Below are 9,820 nucleotides of genomic sequence, written 5' to 3'. Positions count from 1 at the left end.
ATCGAGCCCTCTGAGATATCATCAAAATATGTCAAAGTTGAGCCAAAATCATAGGAGGTACATGGAACACCACAAGATTAAGAGAGAACTACTCAGTCAACCCTTGTCAAAACATTTTCTTGGACAAAAGGGTTAGGATTGATGAAGAGGACTCTTGAGCAGAAGGATGCAGAGAAATGTAAAAACCAAAAGTACAAGAACATTCCAAATCAAATACCTTCCCTTATGATTTGACATATGAATATGATATATTATTTTTTCTTGTTTAAAATATACAATGAAGGAAGCTAGGGGATGATTGAAAAATAAATCAATTGAATGTGAAATATTGAGAGAAAGGAAGAAATAATAAGAGGAGATCCAATTAGATTACATGACCTTGGCAATAAAAAAACATAAAATTGGCATCCCCACCTACAATTATGATCCACTTATTTCTATTCAACAATTGTAATACGAATTGGTAGACCACATTATGCAGACACATGAAGAGGCTTCCTAGCTACAATGAAATGAAAGAGAACAAGGAAATCAAGAACTATCGACTATTATTTAGCAGGAATAGAAGACATTTTTCCAAGACAAATTGAAGTTGTAAAGCACATTGGATAGGATTACAACACTTAGCACTATTCTTCACAATTGGTTGACCTATATTTCAAATGTATGTTGTCGTCTACCAACACAAAAAATTCTAATTTGAGACTTATCATCACCACAAACTAATACATTCAAAATTTGGGCCAGGACTAGATTAGAGAATCAAATATCACAAGAAAAGAAGTTTGGAAACAAGGTGATGTAGAAAGAGGGGCAGTGGCTCAGAGAAGGAAAAAAATCACAAATTGAAACCTTCAAATCCATCGAGTACCTAGAAAATATCAGTACAAAATTACAACAACTAGAGAAACAAGTTACTCCTGACTTACTTATTAATTGAGAGAGCTATATATCAAAAAAAGTAAAATACTTGTCACATATGAAAACCCTCAAGGTGCAAGTCCAATAGTCCATTAAAGAAATGTCAATATTTTATCAACACATTCAAACTCTTCCACCTACAATTTATCAAAAAACATTTGGAGAAACCTTTGTCCTGGCACCATCAACACATTTGAGGCCTCCACGACCTAAGTTCAAATTTTTTTATACAAGCCCATTGGAATGAAACCCACTGGAACCAAAAAAGTAGTTTCACATTCTAGAATCAAAGCTTGAGGGTTAAAACTAGTCACTAGGGGAAAATCAAAGAAGATACAATAATATCATAAGCCCCCAAAGATGAATACAAGGAAAAAACAATGATCAAACTATAAGATCTATCGACAAACCAACACAGGAACATATAAGGGAAAAACCTTCCCCAGAAACCACAAATGACTTTTCAACATTCTTCTAGCATGATCACTTATTATTCTCTTTTTCATTCTCCTATCCTCTTTGTTATGAACCAGCTCACAAAAAGATAGAAAAGATAGATCAACGACTTCAAAATTAGTCTCTTCGAGGGGAAATCTCCTTTACATTACACAAATGAACATGTCTTGGATGATACAAATGAAAGACCTCCTTTCCATATATAGGAGTCTAAGGGGTCATAATACAATCAAAGGCGACATAACAATAATAATGTAAGGGCACAAAAATATAATAAGGAGGCTACACTAATCACAATAAAGGGTTACACTAGTAGTATAGAGACCTAACATGCCCCTCTCCTTCAAAAAGTATTGAAATCAATGCTTGAGTAGTTCTCGATGCTTCTGTATAAAATTCTCGTCCTCCCATGTGGAATATTTAGCGGGTAAGTTCTTTCAATTGATGAGATACTCTAAAATTGATCGATTTTGTAGTTGACAGGTTCTTGTTTCCGTGACTGCTTCAGGTTCCAATACGATTTTTTCTTCCTCGTCAGGTTCCGACAATATTGTTTGAACTGGAAGCTTGTCACCTATAACCTTGTTTAAGCATGAAACATGGAAAACTTGGGGTACTCGGGAAGATGCGGGAAGCTCCAATTTGTATGCCATAATACCAATCTTTTGCAGCACCTTGTAAAGACCATAGTATTTTGGTGATAATTTATTACCCTTCTTTGTTTTCTTCCAAGACATTTGTTCGATGGTTGTATTCGTAAAAATACCCAGTCGCATATATGAAAACTTCTTTCATTGCGATATTGATCTGTTGTTGTTTCATTTGATTCTGCATGAAAGTGAGGTTATCCTTTTTCTTCTTGATATGCCCTTCTATCTAGAGAGTTTGAGTGGTAGTTCTTGCCAATGCATTAGAACATATGGTCAGATTCATTTCTTCTTTCTCTGCAGTTGGTTCCTAGAGTATATCCTCTTCTTTTGATCTTTCTTGATCCTTTTCTTCCTCCTGTTCACAATCAATGTAAAACAATTTCTTTTCATCACACTTATGACCTTTAGTGTATTTTCTATCACAAATGTAACAAAGGTTGTTTTCTCCTTTTTCTTCCAATTGTTGTGGTGTCAACCTTGTAGGTTTTGGAAGGCTAGGAGAAACAACAATTCCATCTTTATAATAGTGAATGTTAGGATTTATTGTTGCCATAAATTTTCTTTCAATTTTTCTTTCCAGCCTGAATACCTTGTCCAATGAATCAGGTTCCTAAAGACGAACCTCATGTTGAACATTATCCGTTAAATTCCCTATGAAGACATCAATCCTCTACGTCTCTGGAATATCATTTACCCTTATATTCAGTTTTTAGAAGTCCCCAATGTGCTCTCCCATTGAAACCTTTTGTTTGAGATTTATCAATTGGCTAAAGAAGGTGTTCCTCTTTGTATCCTCATAATGTGCTATCATTTCCTCCCTGAAATTGACCAAGCGACAAGTGGTTTATGAGAACAAAGCCCTCTTTACCATAAAAATTGATTTGGTTCTAAATATAAAGATGCAATACATACATTTCTCCATCTATAGTATCCATGTTATGGGGTCCTTGCCATCAAAGTTCCTCATATCGATCTTTGGAATATGGTGGGTCTTCAATCCAATGTTAGATTCTATGAAATCATGATTAAAATTTATTTTTTCTCATCATGAGTTTCCTCTACTACCTTTTTGTCATTAGGAGGCCTTTCTTGTAGCAGCTTTGTCCCACCTTCCTTTAAACCTTCCATGTCTTTCTTCAAATCTTCCATGCCTTTCTTCATATTTGCTTCCATACCATCAATATTAGCTTCCATGGCACATATAAAAATATTTATTTTAGCTTTGATCGTATTCTTTAAATCATTCATCCAATTTTGCTTACTAGGTGTTTCTATTTTCTTGATTTGAGTAATTATTTTTCTTTCTTTTAGGAGCTCGATATTTAAACGAGAGTAACTTTGTAATTTGAGATCTTCAAGTTCTGAAACATTTTCCTGTGGCAACCCTCTCAGTCCTCTTTCTAACCCCACCATTATGATCAATATTGCATTCTTCAATAAAGAGTTATGTCAAATCTCCTACAATGGCCTGACTATAGACTAGTTCAGTAGAGAGAACTTGGACAACCTCCCACGTGTCACAGTTATGACCTTCGGACCTGAACAAATTACACAGAAAATTAAACTCTCTCCTCTTTCTGTAACTTACGAAATTTCAATATGATGCTTAGAGCTAAATTTATGATGATTTTCCCAAGGTCACCTGTTTGGAATGTAATTCGTGATTTTGCAAAAAACCCTAAATGTCTTGGACCGTATCTTTGAAAATACAGTGAAAAAAGATCTGAAATTCGAGCCCGAGCTTCACCAATATTTCAGCTCAAATGGGTTTTAACTTTAGAGTCACAAACTTCGTAGAAAAAACATTATAGTGAAAATTCCACGATGATCTGTTTGAGATGGAATTTTGGAGCTTGTAAAAACCCTAAATTCCTCTGATCATATCACCGAAAATATAGAGATACAAGATCTAAAATTCAAACCCAAGGTTTAGAACGCTTTCGGCTCAAATGAGTTTTTTTTAAGGTTCTGAAACTTCGTAGAGAAAAATTTATAGCGAAAATTCCACGATGACCTATTTGGAGTAGCAAAACCCTAGAATCCAAAGCTCTGATACCGAATGTTATGAACCAGCTCACAAAAAGATAGAAAAGATAGATCAACGACTTAAAAATAAACCTTTTCGAGGGAACAACCTCCTTTACATTACACAAATGAGAAATTCTTGGATGATACAAATGAAAAGACCTCCTTTCTATATATAGGAGTCTAAGGTGTCATAATATAATCAGAGTGGACATAACAATAATAGTGTAAGGGCATAAAAATAGCAATAGTGGGCTTGTATGGGGCACAATAATAACAATATGGGGACTACATGGGCATAAAAATATAATAAGGGGGTTTCACTAATAACAATAAGGGGTTACAGTAGTAGTATAGGAACCTAACACTCTTCTACCATATTTCTCTAAATTTTGTAATTGTCCAAGTCACCCACTTCTTTGGGATGAAGAAGCCATTATGGGTGGGGGAGATTTTGGAGGGGCTAGTCCAATTACCTGACCAACACAGTCGAAATAACATATCTAAGAATGTATTGTAAGTCAACCAACTCCTTAGTCGAGTCAACCGACCAAGTCAGTCTAGTCAATTGAATTAAGATAGTTAAATTGTTGTAACTGTCTATTCAGGGACATAAATATGACTGAATTTGGTTGTATGTAATAGTTGATAGCTAATAGTCACGATGTTGTGGTCCAATGACTACGTATGGAGGTTTTGTCCCTACAAGTCCCGCAGTCCAATATCAAACAAGACTATGTATGTCTGGGAGCTCCTCCAAGTGCAATTTATTCAATTGAAAAAATTGTAATAGTTGATGTTGAAGATATAGTAATACAAATATCTATTTGTTTGCTTCTAATACTTTTGAGTCTCCTTACTCTTCCATGAAATGCATACATCTATTTAAGCTTTCTCGATGTTCAACCATAATAGTGACCAACGCATACTTTTTGCTAGATTACAAGACATATAGATATCGAGTAAAGGTGGAACTAGGATATATATATATATATATATATATATATATATATATATATATATATATATATATATATATATATATACACTTGCATCAAGAGGAGCTCCAATATGGGAGAGATGTTGTCCTGTCTTATTATGTTATGTAAACATTTTGACGTGATCAAATTACATAAAAATAATAAAATAAAAAAATCAAATTGATAATTAAAATAAAATTGAGGTAAGATAGTCAATTTACCTTCTGTGCTTTCTTGGCTCTATGTTTTGAAACCCCATTGTTTTTCCCATGGAATTATTATTATTATTATTATTATTATTATATATATATATATATATATATATATATATATATATATATATATATATATATATATTCTACTAGCCTACATCCATCTTCCATCTTCATGTGCAAACATCTTTTAGAGTGAAAAGATATTCGATCGCTCGGTAGCTCAATTACAATGGCCGTGGAAATGGAAATGAAATCTCACCGAACTGGAAGTCTTGGGTTCAAATCTTTTGCTATCCCCTGAGGTGAGAATTTGGACATGATGAAGATGTAGTCCTACCATGCTTAACAAAAAAAATCATATAAAATTTAAATTTAGTTTTTTTCATAATAATTAACTTTTCAATATGTATAATAACATAAAAAGACTAAACAATCACAATAATATATCTAATATGAACTTAACATAATATTTGTGCAAATTGAATGCGGATAGAAAGTATTGCAATTATTCCTCTTTATTATGGAAGATAAACCCAATTAATTAAAATTAAAGTAATTATAACCCATTGGAGATTTTAACCTTGAATATTACAATTTACATAATACTTGATAATATAGCAATTACAAATTAAACTGATCCATAAGCATTAAAAAAAAAAAAAAAAAAAAAATTAAAATTATTTAAAAATATTTTCACAATTTTAATACTTGAAATTTTTGTAATTAAATTTGTATACATCAAGTCTATTTAAAATTTAAACTAATCAACAACAACAATCTAACTAATAAATGAACTGATTCCATTTTTTTGGACTTCAACAATTTTAATAAGGATGGTGATTTTCAATTGTTTAAAATATGTTTTTGAATCCATCAATAAATTCAACAGCTTGAAAAACACTAAGATATTTAAATTCTGCAGATTAAAGAACTTGAACTTGAAGTCTTTAAAAATCTCTGTCCAATTTTAATTAAAGTTGAGGATAAAAATGCTCAAAAAAAAATTCAGTTCATCTATAAATTAAAACTACAGCCTTAAATATTATAACAAGTCTCCCTATCATAAACACATTTAAAATTTTGTCGTAGGTCCTTGAACCCAAATCATAAATTGACTTAAAAATTCTACCCAAGAATTAAAACATAACCTAGTTTTAAAACCTAACCTAGTTTTAAACTTTTAAGAACACAGAACCTGTACCATCATTAAAAAAAAATTAGAACTGAATCCACCCTAGAATGATCAGTCACTAAAAACAATTAACTCACATGTAAGCACGATGTTAAATAAAATATTTATGAATGGAGAGAACATCTATGCACAAACAGAAGAAGGTACAAGATAATGCATATAATATGTGTGCAAATTTGAAAGGGCACACTCAGGTTCAAATGGTCTCCTGAATTTGGTTATTCCGTTGTTGAAACTCACTGTTACAGAAATGAATTAAGGCACCTTTCATGTATACATTCAATATGAAACATAATTTTTTTTGGTCCGTAAAGGCTAGAGAACCGAAATCTTGGTCCTTCATTTACGCTGGGAAGGGCGTGTGGATAGTGGCGTCTAAATGTGTCCAATACCACAACAAACAGTCTACCATGATTCTCCTACGTTTAGGATCTTTCATCGTGGCAAGGAGAACGTTAGTTGTGCTTCATTTGTCTCTCCTTAGAATGACAGGTGAGTGTAGACATGACAATTCAACTTGCACTGATCCACTGTTTGCGCGTCTTTGCTGGAGATGCGTGGGTTCCAGTGATTATTGAAATCTGCAAGTTGTTCGCTCGAATTGGCGGGATACCAAGATCTTAGGTATCATCCGTGCAGATATATATTATATTTCTCGGGACCAATCGTATTAATGTATAAATCGTCGACCTAATGATTTAGAAATAGCGGTGGGGTGATTTTAATTTTGACCATACTTGCCGTCTTTCATGTAATCTTTATGTTTATGACCTAATTCTCAAACGCATTTTATGGGTTTTTTCTGCTTGGCAATCAGTATCAGTGTACAGCAGTTCACAACTCAACATCTCTGGGTCACCATTCAATATCGGCCATTATTAAAAAAAATGGGTTTCTTGAAGAATATATTAATAAATTTGCGCCGGGCATTACAGCGAGATCTGCGTTATAGGAATCTTTAACGATTAGTGCGGTCCCATGATCGTCGTTAGTCCAAAATTTACAGCGGCAATGGTTTTGAGCAGGCAGAAGCTAATAGTGCAACTCTCTATATATGCCCATCCGCCTTTGCAAAGAGACGAGAGCAGGCGAGCGCCGTGGCTTTTCCCAGCAGAGGAGAGCCTCTCGAGTTAGGGTTAGAGAAGAAGAATATCGAAGATGGGCAGATCTCCTTGCTGTTCAAAAGAAGGTCTTACCCGTGGTGCTTGGACCCCCATGGAGGATATGATTCTCTCAGAGTACATTCGAAATCATGGCAATGAACGATGGAAAAATATCCCTCAAAAAGCAGGTGACCCTAAATAAAACTTTAACTGCAATTTTTATTGCGAAGGAAATGCGCATTGAGAGCGTAACTAAGGGAACAGGTTTTGTTTTGCAGGTCTTAAGCGATGTGGAAAGAGTTGCAGATTGCGTTGGCTGAACTATCTTCGCCCCGACATTAAACGTGGAAACATTTCTCCTGATGAGGAGGAGCTCATAATTCGGCTCCATCGCCTTCTTGGCAATAGGTATGTAGAAACTAGAAAACATGATTTGTTCATGCGTCGCAATTGACTTTGCTTCTACCTTGTTAGTGTGGGTTCCATTTTAAAATATTCTCAAAATCTCCAATGATATTAAAGTCAGCTATACAATGTATAAGCAGGTGGTCTCTGATAGCAGGACGACTGCCTGGTCGAACCGACAACGAAATCAAGAATTACTGGAACACTCATATGAGCAAGAAGCCGTGCCTGTCAATGAACGAATCCCAAACGAAGACTTCGCAAAAAAGCAGAACAAGATCAAAATCTCCGGTTCCTATCCAAAATCCTGTGTTCAAAGCCACCGCCGTTAAAATAAAACCAGCCGTGAGATTTTCTGGAATTGTAAGAGCAAATGGCTATATTGATGATAGTTCGAGTAATCAATTATCAGATGAAGCCTTGAAATTATGCGATGTTAAAGAAAACAGAAAGTCCTCATGGCGTGACCTACTTGTGAACGAATCCATCGGAGACGAAGAATCGGAGCATATTGCTTTGGCATTATCTGATAATCCCGTCGAAACAGCAGCAGCTTCAAATTCTCTCTCTTCTATGTCGAGTTTAGCTGACAAGCAATCTCCTCATTACGATCATTTTGGGGTAGATGAAGTTACTTTAGCGGAGAGTTCATTGTTTTTGAACGAGCAATCGTATCAAGACTGTAATCTTCTCCCGTCTCCGTTCGACTGTTCAACAGATTTTACATCAGAAGAATTGTACAGAGCAATGGAAGAATTCTACGATAAAGCACAACATGAAGATTGGATTCATGAAATCGATTATTTGCAGAAATGAAGCCTGTTGCAATCAGATGCCGCATAGGTGCAACAGTGTGTGGAAGGAATGAGTTGTAGACAAACTTTTGCTGGAACACCGTGAATAAATCGCGTAATAGGGAATCCAGGAAATAAACTTGCCGGAATGTTGTCTAAATTGTGCACGCACAGTAGTTCTGCCCGAGGGGATTAGCAATCAATGCATTGCAGCACAACTAGAGTGTTTAATAGAGGTGCACTGTAATCATTTTTTATTTATCTGTTTATTTTTTTTAACGAAAACGGTTATCTTTGTATTAGTTCCAAAGCACTAAGGCTAGAGAGCCTTGACACAGTGATGGAAAAGGAGGGGGCAACTCGATTGGAAGAGTTCCCATTGCAGGTATGTTGTCTACAACATGGGGTCTATCTATTCTTACTGCACTCTTTGTTGGGTATTTTTGCAATGGGAAAATACCAAAACCCAAACAAACAAATAAACTCCACAGAGCCAATGCTCTGTTTCCTTCTGGTACATGATCTTTTGTGCACAGGGAAGCTTTTAAAAAAAATCTCAGAACAGAGTATTACACAGCCATAAAACATTTCTATTCATTAAAATATAAAGCCTGAAACAACATTCATCCTCTTTCACTCAGAGGGATTTACCAAAGATTACTTTCACCCAACTTTGATACATATTCATCCTCTTTGATGAGAGGGATTCACCAAAATTACTTTCACCCAATAAAACTACTCTGTCTCCTCCTGAGAATTTACTGAGCTAGGTTTATTGCTGTAAAACCCATTTTTACATTACTGTTGTAAAACAAATTTTTACATACACAGTAAAAATTTCATTACATTCACCATTTAAAAAAATACCTGTGCGTTCTTTTCTCTTGCATTTCAATGCATACCCAATACATTAAAAAAAATCAACACTGAACTATGCACTGCTGTGCATCTCCCTTGGTTTTTCTTAGCTGCTGCCTCGTTCTTCAAATGGTCAATACAAACAACCACTGTCTGCTGCTCCCCTGTTCTTTCTTGCTGCCATGAGCTCATTTTACACATTGCACTGCTGTGCAAACTTC

General features: G+C 34.9%; 1 protein-coding gene across 1 annotated transcript; it reads left to right on the top strand.

The window, feature by feature from the left end:
• Window positions 1-7,542: 7,542 nt before the first annotated feature.
• On the top strand, window positions 7,543-8,969 carry LOC149264096 (transcription repressor MYB6-like). The gene is made up of 3 exons (XM_089388943.1): window positions 7,543-7,730; window positions 7,821-7,950; window positions 8,088-8,969. The coding sequence occupies exons 1-3, from the start codon at window positions 7,598-7,600 to the stop codon at window positions 8,761-8,763; spliced, it is 939 nt and encodes a 312-aa protein (XP_089245069.1). The 5' UTR covers window positions 7,543-7,597; the 3' UTR covers window positions 8,764-8,969.
• Window positions 8,970-9,820: the final 851 nt, after the last annotated feature.

This window comes from Pinus tabuliformis, chromosome 6 (assembly GCF_031772625.1).
Source record: "Pinus tabuliformis cultivar Carrire ecotype Pingquan chromosome 6, CPIR1, whole genome shotgun sequence".
Lineage (NCBI taxonomy): Eukaryota > Viridiplantae > Streptophyta > Pinopsida > Pinales > Pinaceae > Pinus > Pinus tabuliformis.
This window is presented reverse-complemented; position numbering and strand designations above follow the sequence as displayed.

Bases quoted from the DNA above. Each gene is read 5' to 3' on its own strand.
- LOC149264096 (XM_089388943.1), top strand. From the start codon at position 7,598: ATGGGCAGATCTCCTTGCTGTTCAAAAGAAGGTCTTACCCGTGGTGCT. The intron at 7,731-7,820 runs GTGACCCTAAAT...TTTGTTTTGCAG, and splicing joins AAATATCCCTCAAAAAGCAG to GTCTTAAGCGATGTGGAAAG. The intron at 7,951-8,087 runs GTATGTAGAAAC...ATGTATAAGCAG, and splicing joins CATCGCCTTCTTGGCAATAG to GTGGTCTCTGATAGCAGGAC.